Below are 23,006 nucleotides of genomic sequence, written 5' to 3'. Positions count from 1 at the left end.
TTTTAAATGGGTACCCCTATTTTTTATTGTAAATTCTTGTAGCCGACGTCGAGAACTTTACAAAACAGTATAACTAAAGTCCATTTGACCAAGAACTATTCGAGATATGCGCCGCTAAAATTTAAGTATCGCCGGGCGTTAGCGTTATTTCGAGGTTTAGGGACTCCAAACAGCGGTCGGTGACCCAGCCAGCTAAGGCAAGATCGGAAGGTGATCAGCCAGCTAAGGCAAGATCGGAAGGTGACCCAGCCAGCTAAGGCAAGATCGGAAGGTGATCCAGCCAGCTAAGGCGATTTTATAATAAATGCTCGAATTGCGCACCATTTACGGTCTGACAATGAGCTAATCGATCGTAAAAGTTGGATACGGCATTCCTGATGAATTCGGGATCAATGAGTGCAGCTTCATCAATTATCCTTAGACGAAGTTCCTCTAGATTTCTTGGCTTTGTTGCATACACTCTGCTTTTAAGGTAACCCCACAAAAAGTAGTCAAGCGGTGTTAAATCAGGAGAACGAGGTGGCCACTCAATCTCTCCTCTTCTTCCAATCCATCGATTGGGAAATTCCGCGTTTAAGAAATTTCGCACATTTCTACCATAATGCGGTGCAGCACCGTCTTGCTGAACCATGTATGAGCAAAGATATCATCACCTACAATCCGTCTGATTGCTGGAAGTATTCATTCCTCAGCATATCTTCATACTTTGCAACATTCAAATTTCCATCAATGAAAAATGGACCAATCAAAGTATTATTCAATACACCCGCCCAGACGTTCAACTTTTGAGGGTATTGTGTTCGAGCTTCAAGCATCCAGTGAGGATTGCTGTCAGACCAGTATCTGCAGTTATGTCTATTGACGGGACCATTCAATTCAAATGTTGCTTCATCCGAGAAAACTACATTGAAAAGAAAGTTAGGGTCATCGTCAATTATTCTCATCATGAGCTCACAAAATTCCACACGACGATCAAAATCATCTTCGTTCAACTCTTGTACCAGATGCATTTTGTACGGATGAAACTTGATTTTTTTCAAAATTCTTTGCACAGCCATGTGACTAATGTCATGTTGCTGACTTACTTTGCGAGTGCTGCGATGGACATTTTCAACAAACGATTGTGCAACATCCAGTTGTTTTCTTCACTAGTCGCTGATACTGGTCGTCCTGGAATTTGGCGATTTTTCACGCTACCGGTTTCATGAAAGCGTCTGATCGTTCGCTCTACAGTGGATTTCGAAATGGCTGTGTTTTCATCGCGAAAAGTTTCGTTAAAAACCTGTCTAACTTCATTGTAAGATCTTTGACGATCACCCCATCCCCGCATCATGAGAAGAGATATTCTCTCTCGTTCTGAAAGATAAGCCATCGTACAGGTGAAAAAAAAACGATTGCGTCGGCGGTGTTTATCTTCGGATCTTTCGGTCCGTTGTTGATCTTTTTCGCGGGCAATTACGAAGCTGTGTGAAAGATGAAAACGGTAGCGAGTCGCTCTTGTCTTTACCTTCTTCGAAGACTGCTACTCCGGTAAAGATTTATCCGGGGTCAAACAGCGAAACACAGCCTTCGTATTGCCCGCGAAAAAGATCAACAACGGACTGAAAGATCCGAAGATAAACACCGCCGACGCAATCGTTTTTTGCCGACCGCTGTTTGGAGTCCCTAAACCTCGAAATAACGCTAACGCCCGGCGATACTTAAATTTTAGCGGCGCATATCTCGAATAGTTTTGGTCAAATGGACTTTACTTATACTGTTTTGTAAAGTTCTCGACGTCGGCTACAAGAATTTACAATAAAAAATAGGGGTACCCATTTAAAAAACTCAATGTAACTTTGATGTGACTTTCCAAAGATCTTCAAGGTCAAACCAATATCACCTCATGATGGGTAACTTGGTATCCTACAACTTTTGTATAAAACATTTCTTCCGAAAAACATCAACTTCCGAGATAATCCAGGGTCCCGACCTTTTTGTTACACCCTGTATATATGAAAAATATTGTCATAAAACACCAAAGAAATGATCTTATATTCAAATTAATGTAAGGTGAAGTCCTTTTGATATATGAAGAACTTGGACTTTCGTTGAAGGAATTCAGTTAGAAACATTTTCTTAAATAATCAGACAATTATTCAATGCAATTTCACTTAAACAGACATAAAACATATAACATATTATATAGCAGATGAATATAATTCAGTATTATGCTACTGAAACACGTAGGTTGACTTTAATCTTAAAATAATTTAAGCCGCTAGAATAATTAGTCGCCGCAATTAATTTATGTGAACTTAATTAAGAATAATGGTATTCGAATATATATTTTTTTTCATCCAAAACACTACTTACTTAATAATAATTGCTCGGGGGGGGGGGGGGGGGGTGTCAGTTGCCCCGGATTCGCGATCGGTCTATGATATAGTCGAAGGACCAGAGGGACCGTTCCCTCACGAATGCAACGAGATATGCAAGCAAAAGCGATACAAAGCATGCGACTCACCGTTCGTTGCCCATTGCCCTCGTGGATGGTGCTCTCCTCGTTTCTCTCTCTCTCTCTCTCTCGTCTTTCCTTCTAGCACGTCCTCCGGAGTAGGCGCGAAAGCGGGCAGGTTAGCAAGCAGGCAAGGCACGATATCCACGCGAGCAGAGGTAGGAAAGCAGGCAAGACACAAGATATGCAGGCAAGCGGTGTAGACAAGGAACACGCAAGCGAGGCACGATCTGGCAGTGAGTCGACTCTTCGTGCTCCGAAAAAATGTATTGACGAGTTCACGTTCTAATGGCGAATGAATTGCTCCGGCACTCTTCGGCTCGCGCACCTGCGAAGTACGGCGCGAGCGAGTACCAAGTCCAAATAATTAGGCGGGCCACCCGCAGGCGGGCAGCACGAGTCGGGTGAGTCGCGCGAGTATTTACCGCGGTCCGCCAACGTTTCGCGCGAGTCATCGAGCCCGTGCTCGATTGTGTCGATGGTACTACTTGCCGTAGTACCCGCTTGATTTAATACGGTTAAGCGATCAATGCTGATATGCAACTTAATCCTACGAAAGCTAACATCTACTATATACAACTTAATAATACGGAATCTAACGACTATATACAGGCGAGCGCCGAACAGTAATTATAAGGAGAGCTTAATCAAGATTCGTTACTTGAATCTATGCAGTACGTAATATATGTGTAAACAACGCAAGAGTTGATATCCCGAAGTACTCTATACAGTATTAATTAAGGCTTTAGAGAATTGAACGTGTCAAATGTCAAACGATTTTACAATGGAACAATATGACTTGTCAGTGACTAGTATGACGAACCGTAGATTAATGCAATCAAGAATTTACTTAAATGTGGTTGCAACCGTTTTCGTAAGACTTTATTTATAGACGTCTTTGTCCCAAGATGGACGGAACAGAGAAGAATACCTCCATGACCTTGTCTAAGACCAGAGCGTACGTCTCATAGTGGACGATTGAATGATGGATACCTCCATGGCCATACAAAGACCAGAGCGTAATAAGACCTCTAGATTTCCTGCACCCAAAGATCCGCTGTACAATCGAATGACTGTTAATACAGACATCCGCAGTCTTTGGTCAGACGAGTTTGACCTTCATAAATGATCAATGGATTAACAGGGAAATCGTCGAGTTACCTTTATGTCGAGATCCTCCTTATGCTGGAACTCATCTATCAAATCGTATAAAATGGCCTAATAATGCCATATACTCAAGTTGAGGACACAGGGCTGTTGCCCTGCCTCGTGTACGTGAGATCGTTCTCTTCTGTAATGGCTGCCTTTGTTTGTCGAGCCCTTGCATAAATGGCGTGAAAAGAGATAATGGCCGTCGTTACCTTCCTTCGATTTCCTCTCTCCTCGTCGTGGAGAAGAGGATACGCATACTTATACAAAGCAGATCACGAGTCTTATACAGAACTGATCGCGTGTCTACTACTTCTTATACTCTCGTATCGAACACTCTCTTCTAGATAATTCGAACTGCAGAAAGCACAAGACGTGACTCGAAAACATGTTAACGCAACCACAGATCGTTCTCGAATGCCCGGATCGCCGGGCCGTACGCGCGCTCTCGCGCTTCCCCACCTTTTTCCTCTTCACGTGATGCACTTCGCGTGACGCGGGAATCGGTGCGCAGTGTTACCAGCTCGAGCGCTCTTAATGTAGTGACAAAGCAGGGATGACCCGCCCTCTTGTGGAGTATTCATGGAACCGCTAGCAATTGACTTTAAACACTAGATGGCTGTAGCGCTCTCTCTATTTCTCTTACGAAAATGCCAGTGCATTTTAAACAAAGTCTATCTGCCCCTGTCCTTCCTTAACTTTTTTTAATTATACTCTTTCGTTTATATTAATTTTGTTCCGGAATAAACCAAATTTGACGAATTTTTTGATAAGATTCCGTGCGCTAACGTCGTCATCTCCTCATCCGGCTGATAGTGCAATTGTCGAGAAATTTTGTGAAACCAACCGACATAGGATGGAGCTACCACCCAGTCAACGTTTCGAGATCATTTCATGATTTTTCAGGAAATGCCGTCTGACGTTTCAACGACTGCCTGACATTTTAATCTCGAATGAAAATTAAATCATATGGAGTGGGTGTTAAAAAATGTTATCCATATCGATTATTCATATCGACATACATGGGAAATGTTGCACGCGATAATATCAAACTTATAATAAACATAACTCTGTTTAATGTTACATGAATTGCTCGATAAAATTCATCGTTATATTAAAAGATTTAACAGAAGGTTTAGTCGTAATAAAATTGAACGATAACAATGAGTATATACTTTTAATGTACCATTGAGTTTAATAAATTTTCGCTGGTAGCTTCTTATCCGCTAATTGCTATCATAAATAATTATACAAGTGAAACAAAAATAAAGTTACTAACATTGATTGGCAGTAGTCGTTTCATAACGTCTCGTTGGTCTCGGTGTAGGACGTGGCGGAAGTGCAGGAGGTTGATGCGTTTTTGATACCATTTCGACGCCCCCGTCACTTTGAAATTTAATTAGATTGCTCATCTTTCTCATTTTATGTCAATAGTCTTTCTCATCACCCTTTGGGTACTATTGTTGGTGCGTTTTTTTTTTAAGTGGTTTTCTCTATGTTGTTGGTGCGTTTTTTTTAAAAGTGGTTTTCTCTATAGGTCTATTCCACTTATATCTTTTCCCTAACCTTTCTTTTTTCCATAGACAATTAAAAATTTATACGCCATAAAACAACCTGTCTTCGAAACGCGGATCTAGCTCGCGGCTGGGCTGGGTTTGAAGGAGGCGCGGAGGAACAGACGCGAGGCGAGGTTGACAAAATGAAGCGTATTCCCAGGTGTGACAAAATAACAAGATTTTATTCGACAACAAATATTCGCGGTATTTACAACGGATTGATATGGATGCGATAACAAGTGCTCGCGATATTTACAATGGTTCGAGGTGCGCAAGATACAACGATCGGCGTGCCGCGGGCGGCGCGAAGTAAAGCGCGGTGCGCGCGAGGCGCGGATACGGCGACGAGATCGCGGTAACTTGGCGCGTTAGGCGGCAGGATAGATCTGGCGCGAGTCCGACCACCGAGAAGCGCTCGGTGGAGGCAGAGTACGGAGGCTCTACCCCCGAGGCAGGCTACAAGCGGTGAGATCGAGGGAAAAGGCGCGAGTCCAACCACCGAGAAGCGCTCGGTGGAGGCAGAGTGCGGTGTCTCTACCCCCTTTTTTTTTTGTTTCGGAGGAAGTGAGAAAATGCCTCGCGCATTCTACCGAGGGCCGGCCCTCGGGATATGTGGAGCTTGCACCCACTAAAAACTCACTCCCAAACATACAGCACGCTGGACATACAGTTGCAACACGCGGGAGACTCGAGGTATAACTTCACGTGCCACAACAGTCCTCACGCATAGGCGACAGAAAACGTAAACCGAAGACAGGGATCACACGACGGATCAAACGGGATGCCATGAGTCCGGCGAAATGACCATCTAGTCGAATGCCATGCACAAGTGCAGATGTTTGACCGCCTCAGAGAACCCTCATGATAATAACCGCGGGCAGTCATATCATTGAGGGCTCTCTTCATTGGCTGCGAGGCCATCCCACAGGGACTGCGACATCCCAACGAGGAACGTACAAGGCCATAGGACATGCACGTACCAAACGAACAGGAAACCCTCTATCCGGAGAGGGATTTCACACTGGACGATACCACGAGTTCACGGAACTCGTTAACACTGAGGTGACACATACCCACCACCACAAGAACAGACGGACCCAAGATCCGCATCACGGGCCGGTGTGAGCGGCTGTTAGTAGTAATCGCGCCCACCTCACCCCCCTAAACCCCCCAAGGGGGGGAGGGGGGAAGAGAGCGCGAAAAGAGTATAGTCCCGGGAACCCCGACGTAGGCCAAGGAAGACCCCGAGGGACGACCACCCGCGCCCCGCCGCCACAACGGAGCGTCCGGCGATCCCATCGCAGAGCGATGGGGCCGGAGCCCCGCAAGCACAGCGGTGAGCGGCGAAACCACGGCCGGCCGATCCCCAGAGGACCCCACGACCTAAACACGCCGGAACCCCAGGAAGACTGCAAGTACGCAAGAGCACAATCGAACTATGAGATTGTAGGGCCATCCAGCGGCCCAAGGAGACAACCACGCGCCGACCGTCTCCGGCCAACTACCCCCCAGGGATCCGGGAACGTCGCGAAGCGACGCACCGGACCCCAGGAGGAGGAAGACCGGAACCGACCGGCGCCCAGCCGCCCCAAGGACCGCGGGGCGACCCCACCCGCACGCAAAACAAGACGCAGCAAATCGCACGAAAAAACGCAGCACAGAATCGCAGAAACGCCGCAACAATCAACGCGAGAACGCAGACCGTTATCCGGGATCAAAAGCAGGTTGCCGTTGCTGCCTCCTCCGTTCATCCTTTTCTTTGCGCTGAAGAACCCGCTCGGCAAAGACTGAGAACGCTTCCCAGCATGCTTTTGAAGCACAAATCTTCTCAACAATTCTCTCTTTCGAGAGATTTTGGCCGATGACTGCAGTCAACTCCCCACGTTCGAGGGCCCAGAAATGGCAAACCGCCAACGTATGTTCGGGGGTGTCCTCCGCCATGTCGCAGTAGCGACAAATTGGGGTGTCCTCTTTGTTGATTCTGAAGAGATACACCCCAAAACATCCGTGGCCAGTCATAAATTGAGTCAGTCTAAAAGTCAAGAAACCGGACCTGCGATCCAGCCATTCCTCAAAGTTCGGACCGATCGCCTCTCTTGTTCTTCTCCCGGGTAAATTTGGTCGGAGAATGTGATCCTTCCACTGCACCCTCAGCTCGTTCCATTCATCCAATCGGACTGCCGCGGATGAGACATCATTGAAATTACCTTTCTCTTTCATACGACGGAAACGAAATAAACTCGTCTCAAGTATTCTGCGTAGAAATGTATAGGTGGGACGCGAGCCAGCAGAGTTGAGGCCTTGTAAGACACGGTTCTGTACGCCATTGTAGTTTGAAGCGACATTAAACGAAGCGCACGCCGCAATATTCTTTGTTTACTTTCAGACTCGAGTACTTCTGAACTCCAAATAGGAGCGGCATATAACGCGATGGATGTGATGACCGTGTAATACAGCCTACGCTTATTCTTCACGGGTCCCCTGAGGTTGGGCAATATACCACAAAGCGCACGGCTAACTCTAGATATTTTGGACGTCACATATTTTATGTGGGTATTAAACGCCCAATTCTTGTCGATGTAGACTCCGAGATATTTCATACTGTAAGATATTTTCACTTTAAATCCGTCATACACCAGATAAGAGTCACGAGGAGAATGGCCAAAGAAGACGGCCTCCGATTTCGGCCAAGACACCGTCAAGCCAAGATCACGAATATTCGTCATCAAGCTGTCGAGACATTCCGATGCAAGGGCACACGCCGAGTCAAAATCATTTTCGGCCACCAGGAGGAGGGTATCGTCGGCGTAGCACACCACGTGGCAGTCCCTGGGAAGCAACGTACGTAACACCTGGTCGAAACCAAGGTTCCAAAGTGGGGGGGTGTCTCTACCCCTGACGGAAGGCTGCAAGCGTCTAGAGACGGGGCGGTATCCGGCGAGAAGCGCTCGGTGGAAGCAGAGAAGCGCTCTGTCCCCGTTCGGATAACTCCGTGTGCAAGGAAGCCGGTCGTGCACCGAGAATCGCTCGGTGAAGACAGAGTATGCCAGAGGCTCTCTACCTTCGTTCTGACTAGCGGGTGCGTTGTATAAGGAAGCTGGTCGTGTTTCGAGAATCGCTCGGTAAAGACAGAGGATGCCAGAGGCTCTCTACTCTCGTTCTGACTAGCGGGTGCGGGAGTTCAGGATTACCGGTCGGTGAGCGTGGTGATCAGGACAATCGCTCAAGTATTTTACCCACTGGTCACTCCCATAATCCCTATAATAGGCGCAATGTGTTTACGATGTAAGCTTTTATTTCACGAAGTTGAAGTTTTCCGGTTTTTGATGATCTAATTGCCGCGATGGCGAGCACTAGATACGATGGCGGATTGTTAACTTTTTCTTCTGCCTTCAATCTCTGCCTTCACCTGTTCAAGTCGCAATTTCAATCTCTTAACTTCTTTTTCCAATTCTTCAATTCTATCTTTCTTGGTACCATTTAAATAATTATTCCTCTGGAAAGGGTAATAATTTTTTCTCTTTAATTACCATCAAACAATGCCTACGCATTTTCTCAATATCTTTTGAATAATTTTTACAAGAGGGATTTTCGCCCAATGCTATTGATACAGCAAATGCTGCAGCATAAATACCACATGATGCATGGTCTAGCTGCTTTGTAACTTTTTCAAATATTACATTTTTTTCTGACAGATTAGGATATCGCTTTTTAATGTATTTTCTTTCAATTGATGTTAAATTTTGATAAGCCACGTGACGGATAGGGAAAGGAGTATAAATAGCAGCATCGACTGCGGAGCTATCATTATCTTTTAGGCTCTCGAAGGCTACAGGTCACAGATCAGGAGCAATGGAAGCTTTTAGGAGAATTGTTTCATATTTTGATATATTTATATAAAAGAGATTGGATAAATATTGATTGAGAGGGAGGATAATTTTCTATTTTTTTTAAGAACATTTTAATGATGATATTGGGTTCCTCCCTTCCTCGTTTAAACCAATAAAAATTGGTTTACGATCTGAAAAATTGTTTCGTATACTCCTGCTGAATAATTAATTATTCTCTCAGATATGAATATTACATCTATTTGGGTATTGAACATTGTAGTTGATTCTTCTTTACGTAGTGCTCGTTTAAAGTTTGTTTCTTGTAAATGTTTTTCCAGAAATCCACCTTTAATATATGTGTCATAATTAAAGTTACCTAATATTATCCTTCCCTTTATACTCTTTGTCTTGCTTAAAATATATTTAGTTCTTGCTTAAACATACTTTTATTAACTCCAGGTGACTTATAACCGGTAATGATCTTTACTTCATTAATTTTTATGAGAATCAAGTCAATATGACGTTGTTGTCCATTTATAATTTCATCTTTTTGTATATGTTCTATAATTAATCCTTTAAATTCTTTCCTGATGTAGCATATTATTTCTCTCGCTAAACGTTTTTCATAATTATCACTTCGGAAAATAATATTAAATTCTTTATCAACTTTATCATCAGTTATCACAAATTGCACATTTTGTCTTCACTTTTGATCATCTGTTAGTCAGGTAAATTATTTTAAAACGGCATTATTTCTGCAAACTCATCGAGCAATATGTAATAATATTTATATTATAGAAAAAAAATTTACAATAAAAAAATTATTTGGTCTGAAATTTATACTCTAATTTGCAAAATACGTAATAGTCTAATGATCTAACAAGTGTATTTCGAGAGAGAGAGAGAGAGAGAGAAGGAGAGAAATTGTATTTCTAATATTTATTTATGTAATTTTGGTGAAACATTTTTTTCGACAAACAGGAGCTTTCTTTATACACTTAATATACAATTTGTGCAGCTTACTTCGAAAAGACAATAGAGTCATTCGGCACGCTGGACATTGTTATCAATAATGCTGGTATATAAAAAAATATAATTAAAACATATAATAAAAACATAATAAAACATATAATAAAAACATATAATAAAAACATATAATAAAAAAATATAATTTTATAGACTGTTAATAATTTTATATGAATCTAAAGTAACTATAAAAAAAATTATATATATATATATATATATATATATATATTTATGTAAGTTCTTATGATGAAGCTCCGTTATCTTTGTATGCAGAGGAAGGCCCGGGTAGGTGTTGATTGATAAGTCAAATGTTTCAGTAGGTATTATCCAGGTGCATTTTGCACATTTAAAAAGCAATCCTGTCCTCTTCCGCATATTAATACCCAGCTCTGTTTTATGAGCCAGAACAGACAAACCATGTAAGTTTGTCAGCTTTGGAAGCAGATGGTAAAGTTGATTCCTCCTTTAAAAAACTCTGTTGCAGTGTCTGAAGTTATCGTGTAAAAGCTTGAGTGATTTAAATTTTTATTAGCCATACCTCCTCTTCTCATTGTTGGGCATGGCAGTCGATGTGTCAGTGAACCAGAGTACACTTTTTGGGTGTATTTGGATAGATCGTCTACAGATAATGTTGTTTTTTCTTCAATCAACTTAGTTATTAAATTCGTTAGTGCATCATTTCCTTTTACCCAACCATGAAGCTCCATTAGTTGTTTCATACTAGATATAACACTTCCTACTTCCACCACCTGAAGGGTCGCCCTTTTGGCGCGAAGCCGTGTGATAGAACTGAAGTAAGGTGTATATTTCCCTCTGTTTGTTGGTTTGTGGAGACATGTGTGATCTTATATATATATATATATATACACACGATATTTTTTTTACATAAGTGGTTTTATTTTATCCCATATCTTTTCCATAACTTACTTGTGGCATAATTGTGTCAATATTCTGATATAAGTAGGAGTCTACCAAAACAGTGGCATCATGATTAGACCCAGGATGTTTAACCGTTACATCCCGGAAGCTAAAAGAAAAGGTGATTAGACTAAAGCAAACTATACATTTATCAATTCACAATGTACTTAAAGTCTACGATTGTCCACAACGGCTTGTAAAATTAGAGCAGCGTAACCCTTTCGGCACTTGAAATCTACTGCACCTTCTGTAGGAGCTGTGACAGGGATATAACTACCATATATCGCTCCTACTACTTGTGGAATACCATATTTTTCCTCAAAGCTTTGAGCTATTTCTTCACATGATGCTCTTGATTTTGGGAAGCTTATTAGTTCGTGTGACAGTTCATAAATCAGTACTTTAATGAATCGATGCAACCACTGACATATGGTTGATTTATGGTAGCCAAACAAATTCCCTGTGCATCTATATTCTGAGACACTAGCTAATCTGTAAATGGCAACAGCAACCTTCTCCTCAACGGACAATCCTGGCATGAATGCATTTTCATCTGATTCAAGTGATTCTCGTAGACGATTGACTAGTACAAAGAAGGTCTGCCTTCTCATCCGAAAATTTTCTAGCCATTGCATTTCATCATAGTTTAGGAGTACAATATTTTTCCACCATTGAGCCAATCTATTCTTGCGCCCAATAGTTCTTACTCTAATAGGAAAATACTGCCACAGACATTCCAATTTGAAAAAAAAAATTCATTTTACAATTTTCATACTGTCAAGATAAAAAATGTTTGAACCAAAAGATGAACTTACACTTAAAACTTTTTGTATTCCATGCACCAAATGCAGGTTAAGGGATTGTTTTAGAACTTCGAACGATATCCTTTTTCTATTTTCCATATCTCTTTTCCTCCTTTTTATGAGCTTTCAAGTATCGTGATCTATTTGACGTAGTTCAGCCGTCAATATTTCTTGATGTTGTTTGGCGAAAACGGTAATAGTACTCACAATATTACTTGTCGAATCCATTTTGACTTATAGCAATTTGAACTGATAACCTCTAAATCGTATTACGGACCGGAGAGGAACACTATATACTTCGCGAATGCGTAAACGGCTCTCAAAAAGTATCGCAGAATATTACGCACGCGTAAACGGTAGAAAATTATGTATCGCGTAAACGCATACCCGAGAAAAAATAATTTTGACTAATTATATATGATCATACATTATTGTTTATATGATCAGATCCGAAAATTGGCCAGGTCTGACCATGCATGCTCATACAAAATCATATAGACGGTCATATCTATTCATATTTGACCATTAAAATATAAAAATATAAAATTTATTTTTTTCGTTAAACATTATTTTATTGCCGAAAATCTTTATTATGTGCAAGCTTAATTAATTAAATTTATATTGTACTTGAAAAATTTGCTGACCACTGCTGGATTTGAACCTGGAACCCCTGGATCTTGAGTCAGTCACCTTACGTACTGTGCTACAACGTTAATTAATAAAGACGTTTCGTATTGTACTACATATGTTACACTTATTGTTAGCAGATGTACGGAAGGTGTCAGACATAGATACTGTATAGTTATCTAACAATATAATTTAATTCCACAAAAATGTAACAAATAATTGGATTAAAAATTATATTTTTCCGTAGTTTTTTCCGTAGTAGTAGATTGTTTTGTGTGCCGCTGATTGATATTGGAACATGTGTTTTGCCTGGGTTCATGCACTCGGTTTTTCTTGGGATAGTAAAACAACTTATTAAATTGTGGTTTGATAAAAAAGGTCCTTGGAATATTAAAAAAAAAAGAGTAAAGATATTGATAATTTTATCACAAGTATACGACCACTTCAATCATTTTGTCGATTACCAAGACCTTTAACATATTATCAATTTTATAATGCATCCGAAAATTACAATTTTTTGTTATTTTATTCTCTTATAGCTCTTATTGATCATTTGCCTAATGAATATTTTCAGCACTGGATGATGTTAGTTATAGAATTGTTTAATTTACTTCAAAATCAAATTACACAGTTTGATCTTAAACAATCAGATATTTTACTTAAATTATTTGTAAAACAATTTGAAAAACTGTACGGCATGGAACGGATCAAGTTCTAACTATAATAGGCTTATATAGCTAATTGGACCAATTTTATATATAGTAAAAGTGTTTTTATTTTTTCGTATATATATATATAACTTCGTTGTTTATTGAATATATATATAAATATAAATATGAGCGCCGCGTGTGTGTATGTGTGTGTGTGTGTGTGTGTGTGTGTATGTATATGTATATATGTGATATATATGTACATTAGGGTGATTCAAAAAAACTTTCTTTTTTTATTTTTCGCGATACACCCCAAAATATCAAAGCTTACCTAAAAAAAGAATTTTCCTCAAAAGGGGAGCAAAATCGAACAAGTTTTAGAGGTCGCTACCAGCGATTTTCAATATTTTCGATTAAAAAATTGGTTTTTTTTTCAAATATTCAAAATTGCATAACTTTTCGAGTTTTAATGATAGAGGCATGAAATTTTCAGGGAATCTTCGTCAATTCATGTAGTTTATGAATATTGAGTTAAAAAATTTATTTTCGGAAACAATTTTTTTACGTTTCTTTTGTTTATAATAAAAAAATAATTGTCTATAACTAATAGGCGCCAGCGATCTGGGACTTGGTTTTGATTTTAAATTACATCTAGGTAATCCAAAAACACATTTCAATAATCAAATGCTTGAACATCGGTGAATTTGTTGCTAAAAATTTGTTTTAACAACAAATTCAAAAAACCACGTTACCCGTAATGTAGAAATAACGCATGTCATAATCTTTATTTAGGTGTCTGTATTGCATTCCAACTTTTGTTGTCAAATTTAAGTTGATAGAATAATAAATTATCCAAATGCTACATATTCAATAATTGTTTTTTTACTGCGACTCATATTTGTAAAATGGATAGATTAATAACAATGTTACTTTTTTTGTAATTTGTCATAATAATTTTATTTTCAAAGAACAATAAGTACATCTTACAGTTTCGATCAAAAAACTTATAGCACATTAATTGTTTCATGTTACACGGTTATAAGTTTTTCACATTTTAGGGAACGGGCCCTTACGCTTTAATTTTTCTCAATAGCATTAATAATTGTTTTTTTGTTTAAGTTTGGGATATTTTTTCGATGCTTTACGACTCCAAGTATTATTGCTTTACTTGGAGTCGTAAAGCATCGAAAAAATATCCCAAACTTAAACAAAAAAACAATTATTAATGCTATTGAGAAAAATTAAAGCGTAAGGGCCCGTTTCCTAAAATGTGAAAAACTTATAACCGTGTAACATGAAACAATTAATGTGCTATAAGTTTTTTGATCGAAACTGTAAGATGTACTTATTGTTCTTTGAAAATAAAATTATTATGACAAATTACAAAAAAAGTAACATTGTTATTAATCTATCCATTTTACAAATATGAGTCGCAGTAAAAAAACAATTATTGAATATGTAGCATTTGGATAATTTATTATTCTATCAACTTAAATTTGACAACAAAAGTTGGAATGCAATACAGACACCTAAATAAAGATTATGACATGCGTTATTTCTACATTACGGGTAACGTGGTTTTTTGAATTTGTTGTTAAAACAAATTTTTAGCAACAAATTCACCGATGTTCAAGCATTTGATTATTGAAATGTGTTTTTGGATTACCTAGATGTAATTTAAAATCAAAACCAAGTCCCAGATCGCTGGCGCCTATTAGTTATAGACAATTATTTTTTTATTATAAACAAAAGAAACGTAAAAAAATTGTTTCCGAAAATAAATTTTTTAACTCAATATTCATAAACTACATGAATTGACGAAGATTCCCTGAAAATTTCATGCCTCTATCATTAAAACTCGAAAAGTTATGCAATTTTGAATATTTGAAAAAAAAAACCAATTTTTTAATCGAAAATATTGAAAATCGCTGGTAGCGACCTCTAAAACTTGTTCGATTTTGCTCCCCTTTTGAGGAAAATTCTTTTTTTAGGTAAGCTTTGATATTTTGGGGTGTATCGCGAAAAATAAAAAAAGAAGGTTTTTTTGAATCACCCTAATGTACATGATACCCTGAAGATATATATATTATATAGTCATACGTGAATTCATATATACAGTCAGGTATGAGTCAGGCTTGATTAGGTCTAATCATATATGAATCTGTACCTACTCATACGAATTAGAATATATTAGTCATATCAGCATAGAAATGGTCAAATCTAAATACGCACAATTATATATGGATATATATCTAGTTATATATAAATTTACATATAGTCAGGTGCGAGTTCATATTAGCCAGTCATGATTAGATAGAATCATACATAGATTTAAATATAGTCATATATGAATTCATATACAGTCTGGTATGAGTCAGGCTTGATTAGGTCTAATCATATATGAATTTGTACCTACTCATACGAATTAGAATATATTAGTCATATCAGCATAGGAATGGTCAGATCTAATCATATATGGATCCATATATAATCATACAAGGAGCAAGATGTAAATATACATGATCATAAATATACCCATATATATTCATTTATGATTCTATACATAATCATATACAATTATATATGATTAGTCAAAATTATTTTTTCTCGGGTAGCCCCGTCGCGTAAACGTAGTAACAGATGGATATCCATTCACGAAATAACTTATTACTATTTATTTTTATTTTAATTTGACACGGTTACTGGGGGCAAGTCTCGTCGAGACCGTGGACATGTTTGGAGGTGTTTTGTCCTGAATAATTTTTGAAGATTGCTGATGCAATCAGCGCAGAGTTTGGATTGAATCTTTCGAGTCTGTATTTATTATTTTCGACTTGTTCTTGGCCGTTATGTGATCCTGAGGAGGATTAGGTGCCATAAAATTTACAAAGAAGAAGAAGAAGGCTATTGGGGGCCACGGCTACTCGTGGCATGAGTCTCGTGCGTCAAGAGGCGTAATCGTTTATATACCCGATAACTAGCGCCTACTCTCGAGGAGACAGCTACGCAGTCATTGGGTGTCTCCGCACTAACCGAGTCATCAATCTTGCATCGTGCGTGCAGTGCCCGAACCATCCGAGAACCCGGGCGTGAAGATTCATTCTTGACTTCTTCATATTTACTGCGTGTTGGGGAGCAAACGGATTGACAGTCGAGAGCTTCCCAGATAACCGTGATATTCTAACGCGAAGAATAGCGCGCCGAGGCACTCCCCCTGATTTTATTTGCGTTAGGATGTTATTTGCGTTGACTTATTATTGCGTCCCATCATTACTCGCGGTAGCTCCGTGTTTTCCTCGCGTTAGTTCTAGTATTCCGCGTTATGCCGAGTGCCTCGGCGCGCCATTCTTCGCGTTAAAATATCATTGGCGATAGCGTGTGTTGCGTTCGGTCATAATTGCGTTGGGACGTTGCTTGCGCTACGATTATTACTTTCGTTAGTGAATTTGGCGACAGAATCCCGCGCGGCTTTGGACGTTGCGTTCACGCGCTCCGAGCGTGACGCACCACCATTTCGCGATACTTCACGTTCGACTCTACTTCCTAGTCTATTATTTCGCGTTTACTTCGATTATTATTACGCGTATGCTTAATTTTCTACCATTGTTCTCTTATGCGGTACCAGCGCATTCCGCGCGTTCACGGTACAATAACTTAATGTCTAATCGATTCCGTTCTTTTCTGACGTCCGCGTTGTCACTTATTTGCTTGATTTCTATGGTTGAGTAATGGCGTTGACTGTTCACCTGAGAGTTATCTCGGAATAAACGTTGTTATTCATTTTTTTAATTAAGTGAGAGTGATTTATGCGTCACCCCGCCGAATCTTGCGCTGCCCCTCATCAACCCCGCCCATAACCGTTAGGTCGAGCTGGCCGATCTCTCGCACGCCGGAATCATTGCGTTTTGTGTTTTTTCGGGTTTTCGCGATCTTAGGCCCAGTTCAACAATGGCCAGTTAGCTTAACTAGTAGTTAACTCTCACTCTCCGTCTCTTTCTAACTTTTGAGGTTAGAAAGAGACAGAGAGTGAGAGTTAACTACTAGTTAAGCTAACTGGCCATTGTTGAACTGGGCCTTATAGTACTTAGTGGACGCGAGTCTACGCGTCTGGCGCCCAACATTAAAATTTTGTGTCGAATTGCCGGACTGTGCGAGGAATCGTCGGAGAGGCCTACCATCCTTCTCTCCCTAACCCTTTTGATCCGTCCTACGTCCCGGGAACGACCGGGAGTGAAAAAGACGTGACAAAATTTGGTGAAACTGCAACGTCACAACACCCCACCCCAAGCCAATCGTCTCCCCGGGGTTACCGTAAGAGCGCTCGTGCGATTGAGATCTTCAGCGAAGGGCTCCAGTTTAATCGGACCAACACAAAACGTATCTAAACTTATTCTAGTCCCCTTCTCACTCATCGCGAGAACCTCGAAAATTGTCATTCGGGAACGCAAGTCTCGACCGTCTTCCGTTTTACGTACCGACACGACGCAAGTCGAACTCCTTACGACGGCCTACGATGACCAGTTGCCTCGCGCTTGGTGCCGACCGCCTATTTAATCCCAAAACACCAATGCGGGAGTAATCCCAAACCAAAGCGGGAGTAACGTCGACCGCCCTTCTATTCTCAGGACGCGTCGATGGCATAACCTCCTTTTCAGCCAAGTACGCTGGCCAGCCTGTACCGTGGCTAAATTTTGCTACGCCGTTTTCGGCGAGCAAACCAACACTAACGCGAAACGACGCGTCGACCACAGAACGGGAGCGCAACTCTAGGTCCTATCGTGGCTTTACTACGTATCGTCGGGCTTGCGCGGCAACGCTTAATATCGGTTACGGCGATTGTACTAACGGCGGGGTTCTTCACGATCCGGAGATTAACGAATGGACGGAGGTCTCGGGGTGAGTCAGGATTTAAACTTTCTAAAATTTTCTCTTAGCCATTTATTTACAGCCTGTAAAGTCAGACACAAAAAAAACTAACTAACGTATCGAACATAACATAAGAAAAGAACCAATAAGGACGCGAATATTATTCATAATAGGGTTTTAAATTTTTAACGTGGACCTTTCTTATCGGGTGGCCTAACGGGTCCGCGAGTTTGTATACTACAGGCGACAGAATCGGACTAGTGGTAGAGCGCCAGACTCGTAATCTGAGGAATCAGGTTCGAGTCCACTAGAGCCATGGAAAGTTTTTTCCGAAAGCTGCGCCCTCCGTGCAAGATAGGCCTCATGTCGCTGAAGCTAGCAGCGGGCGCTAGCAGCGGAAAGTCTCGCGGACAGGGCCGAATATCATGTGGGTTCCTCGGGGAGTACGAACGTATCGTAAGTTAATTATTATCAGCCGCTGGGCTTTTCTTAGATATAATTAATTAATGAAGATTAAATATATATATATATATATATTTTTGACAATATTCAAACTGTTTTTTCATCGGTTTGATATAAAAATATGTTTTAATTGTTATAGATTATTCGATAAATAACTGTAGAACATAGCAAAGAACGATTCTCTCCAAATTTTTAGGGGATCACGTTCTTGTGACAACAAAACGATTCGGCAAGTATTTGCGACAATCCGCGGTTTCCCTTAATTGTTATTAATTTTTTATTAATAATTTATTTAGCGGCGACCGATAGCAAAGAACGATTCTCTCCAAATTTTTAGAGAATCACGTTCTTGTGACAACAAAACGATTCAGCAAGTATTTGCGGCAATCCGCGGTTTCCCTTAATTGTTATTAATTTTTTATTAATTATTTATACAGCAGCGACCGATCGCAAAGAACGATTCTCTCCAAATTTTTAGGGGATCACGTTCTCGTGTCAACAAAACGATTCAGCAAGTATTTGCGACAATCCGCGGTTTCCCTTAATTGTTATTAATTTTTTATTGATAATTTATTCAGCGGCGACCGATAGCAAAGAACGATTCTCTCCAAATTTTTAGGGGATCTCGTTCTTGTGACAACAAAACGATTCAGCAAGTATTTGCGGCAATCCGCGGTTTGCCTTAATTGTTATTAATTTTTTATTAATAATAATTTATTCAGCGGCGATCGATAGCAAAGAACGATTCTCTCCAAATTTTTAGGGGATCACGTTCTTGTGACAACAAAACGATTCAGCAAGTATTTGCGGCAATCCGCGGTTTGCCTTAATTGTTATTAATTTTTTATTAATAATTTATTCAGCGGCGACCGATAGCAAAGAACGATTCTCTCCAAATTTTTAGGGGATCACGTTCTTGTGACAACAAAACGATTCAGCAAGTATTTGCGACAATCCGCGGTTTCCCTTAATTGTTATAAATTTTTTATTCATAATTTATACAGCAGCGACCGATAGCAAAGAAGATTCTTCCCAAATTTTTATATAAAACTGTTTTTTAATCATGTGCAGTATGACATTTTTACGGTTTTTGCTCGGTTCTATGAGGCTGCGATCCGATTCACGCTCACAGTGCTAAAAGCACCGCTCTATCTATAGATGGCGCATTCATCTACCGACGAGTTATGGTTTCTGCCCACAGGACGCGGAAACACTTGTCGCGTAGAGTCCCTATAGGGACTCTATTGCCGCGCGGTAAAAAGTGACACATTAGCCAATAAACTTTTGGTTCTTACGTAAAAGCGATACGTTGATTGGCTACCGCGTCGCTTCCAGCCGCGCAGAGCTGCGTTCGGAAACATCACCTGGATACACACGGGTATACTCCCTTCTCCTTCTAACTCGCTGAGATAGAAAGAGAAGGGAGTATACTCGTGTGCACTCGAGTGACGTTTTCGAACGCAGCCTATGAGTTAGGGTAGGAAAAGTTAGTGGGAGTGAGATCCCAAAGTACGAGAGTGGGGAGGCTGTCTCTTTCGATGGTTCACGGCGTAATTTTCGGCGGCGTTAATGGCGGACGGATTCGATTGAAAGCAAGAGCGGCTTTTTGTGTGTTGCGTTTATCAACCTTTGCCATTACGAAGATCGCTGGCCGTAACGGCCCTTCAGAGAAGCGGGGGCCATAGATAGAAGAAGAAAAGCCAAGCAAGAGCAAGACACGTCGAAGGTGTTCGTCCGTCTATAAAGCTAATTGATCATCATGGCCGATGATGTATCCAAGAAGAAGGTCGTTGATGATTTAATTGATTTGAATGATGATGCTGATGATGATGATATCACGATGGATGGAGGTATATATGTTATATGTTATATTGATAATTGTACATGGTGGCCCATTTTAAAAGAGCCAGGCAAATATCTCGAAAAATATAAAAGATACGGAAAAACGTTTCAGACAAAAGTTGTTTCGAAGGGGGGTGTCATTGATGTGACCTTGGATAGTCATTTGCAGGTCACATGAAAATTACTTTCAATTTCTTAAATAGAAACAAAATTAGAGAAAATATCTTAATCAGTTTACGTTTATTATTTCATTAATCACATTTTTAGACGTTATTTTTGGTTTTTTTAAGACTTAAAATATGGTTATAATTCATGTTGTCTAATATAGGCGTAAGATTTTTCCGGAGACGACCGGGAAAAGCGGCGTTACAGCGCTCACGCGCTAAGTGTAAAGAAAGACGAAAACAACGTTTGCTTGCTGCCGTTACAGAAAACGCAGAGCAACAACAGCAGCAGCAACAGCAGCAACAGAAGCAACAACAGGCACAACGAGAAGAACAACAACAACAAAATAATACGCGTATATTGGAGCTGCATAGAGAACTGCAGACCATAAGGAGACAGATTCGGGAGGAACAGATGAAAAACTGGCCAGGACGAGGCCGATATAACTATGGTCGTGGTCGAGGTCGTGGACGAGGAAGAGGACGTGATCATGGTGGTCGTGGTCGTGGCGGCCGTGGTTGTGGAGGTCATGGTCGTGGCCGTGGCCGTGGCCGTGGCCGTGGCCGTGGCGACCAAGTTATAATATACCAAAAATACGCCAATATTTATTTTTAAAAATATATTAACATTTTTTTTTATTTTGTAATAAACTGATTTTTTATTAAAAATTTTATTAAAATAAATTACTAAAATGTAATTGTGTATATTTCTTGCATAAATATTTTATTGGTAAAATTAGGAAAAAAATGATTCCCTGAAAAAGAATCTCGCAAGATTGGTTCCTTCACAGTTTCTGAAACTAGGTATATAATAATAAAAATGTTTTGCTTGCACGGCTTTTTTAATAATTTTAAACTTTATATTTTCTCGTGATGTTATTTTATTTATACTTATTGTTTCAATTAATTTATTAAGTCATTATTTTTCTCATGTTAAAATTACATTTATATTTGTTACATGATAGCCTATTTACATTCTGTATTACAGTATATCTAAATAGGAAAAGGAAAACAGTTAATCTGTATTCTTTAAGTAAAGTAATAATATTATATTTGCAAAGATTATAGTTTAACAAGTAGCGATATAAGTATCAAGAAAGTCATTTTGGGATATAAAAGTTCATAAATAGCTTGTAATTTTGCGCCATTTCATTTTTAATTTCTGAAAGGTTGGGGGAAGCTAGCTCAACAGGGGTGAACATATATTATTATTATATATTAAAACAAATGTAATTAAAAATATAAATTAGATTATTAAAATAATATTTTACAACCAGCTAATAATAATATGTATTAATTTATGTATACATAACTTAAAATAGAAAAAGATATAGAAATTTATAATATCATGATCTTTATATTATTATATTATTTATATTATTATATTATTTATATTATTATATATTTATCTCTCAATCAATAGAAAGGATAAAATCAAAAGGTATAAATTAAGGCATAAATAAAAAGGTACACATTTATTTCATTTATTTACACTTTATTTTCTTACTCATTATATACAAAATAAACAAGTAAATACAGCAGTTCACGCTCCTATACGGTCATTGCGCGAACGCTTTAGTATAATAGTGATTCAACGCTCTTCATCGATCTATTAATTATTAATTTTACTACTGTTTTGTCTTATGATTGCGTAGTATCAATTGCAGTTCACGATTTGAATTTCACTTGTGAATATTACGCGAACGCTAATTTAACAAAGTTTCTGAACAATAAATACATAAATAAAGATTATATAATAACAAATGCAGTTCACGACTTCACAAGATTATTCCGCGAACGATCTATTAATTATTAATTTTACTACTGTTTTGTCTTATGATTGCGTAGTATCAATTGCAGTTCACGATTTGAATTTCACTTGTGAATATTACGCGAACGTTAATTTAACAAAAAGTTTCTGAACAATAAATACATAAAAAAAAGATTATATAATAACAAATACAGTTCACGACTTCACAAGATTATTCCGCGAACGATCTATTAATTATTAATTTTACTACTGTTTTGTCTTATGATTGCGTAGTATCAATTGCAGTTCACGATTTGAATTTTACTTGTGAATATTACGCGAACGCTAATTTAACAAAAAGTTTCTGATTAATAAATACATAAAAAAAGATTATATAATAACAAATGCATTTCACGACTTCACAAGATTATTCCGCGAACGCATATCAATTCTCTTAACACTTATAGAAATACCAATAATTTATATAGGTATTTAAAAAATTATTTTAAAGTAGAAATAAAAAATTAATGTATAAGTAAAAAAATTGAACAAAATGGAAAAATTAAGAAATATCAGATCTTGTACAGAGTTGTGCGCAGTATTCAAGTGTGCTTGAAAAACCACTTGGTGGACCTCTTACCATTCGTGATTTAGTATTGAAACTAATATCTCGACTTTTGGCTGTTTTTGCGTCGTCGCTATCGATGAGACAGGCCGTATACTCTGACTGTGCCTGCTCGACTTTTTTCGGTTCTGCAGCGGCTATAATATATCGCGCTATACTTTTCCTCGCGATCAGCATATCATCGCTGCTGAATACATGCGAAGAACCAGTTGCTATCGTGTACCTCCAAGTGCAAGCGTGA

The 23,006-nt window shown here is 39.1% G+C and overlaps 1 protein-coding gene and 1 pseudogene across 1 annotated transcript; both read right to left on the bottom strand.

The window, feature by feature from the left end:
* Nucleotides 1–653: 653 nt before the first annotated feature.
* LOC139780448 (uncharacterized) lies at nt 654–1,424 on the bottom strand (annotated as a pseudogene).
* A 5,482-nt stretch (nt 1,425–6,906) lies between these two features.
* Nucleotides 6,907–7,928, bottom strand: LOC139780447 (uncharacterized). The gene is made up of 2 exons (XM_071719072.1): nt 7,583–7,928; nt 6,907–7,379 (listed from the first exon to the last, which is right to left on the bottom strand). Exons 1-2 carry the CDS (start codon nt 7,926–7,928, stop codon nt 6,907–6,909), a joined length of 819 nt encoding a protein of 272 aa, XP_071575173.1.
* Nucleotides 7,929–23,006: the final 15,078 nt, after the last annotated feature.

The sequence above is a fragment of the Temnothorax nylanderi genome, unplaced genomic scaffold (genome assembly GCF_030848795.1).
Source record: "Temnothorax nylanderi isolate EJ_2023f unplaced genomic scaffold, tnyl_v1.0 TNYL_tig0279_pilon, whole genome shotgun sequence".
Taxonomy (NCBI): domain Eukaryota; kingdom Metazoa; phylum Arthropoda; class Insecta; order Hymenoptera; family Formicidae; genus Temnothorax; species Temnothorax nylanderi.
This window is presented reverse-complemented; position numbering and strand designations above follow the sequence as displayed.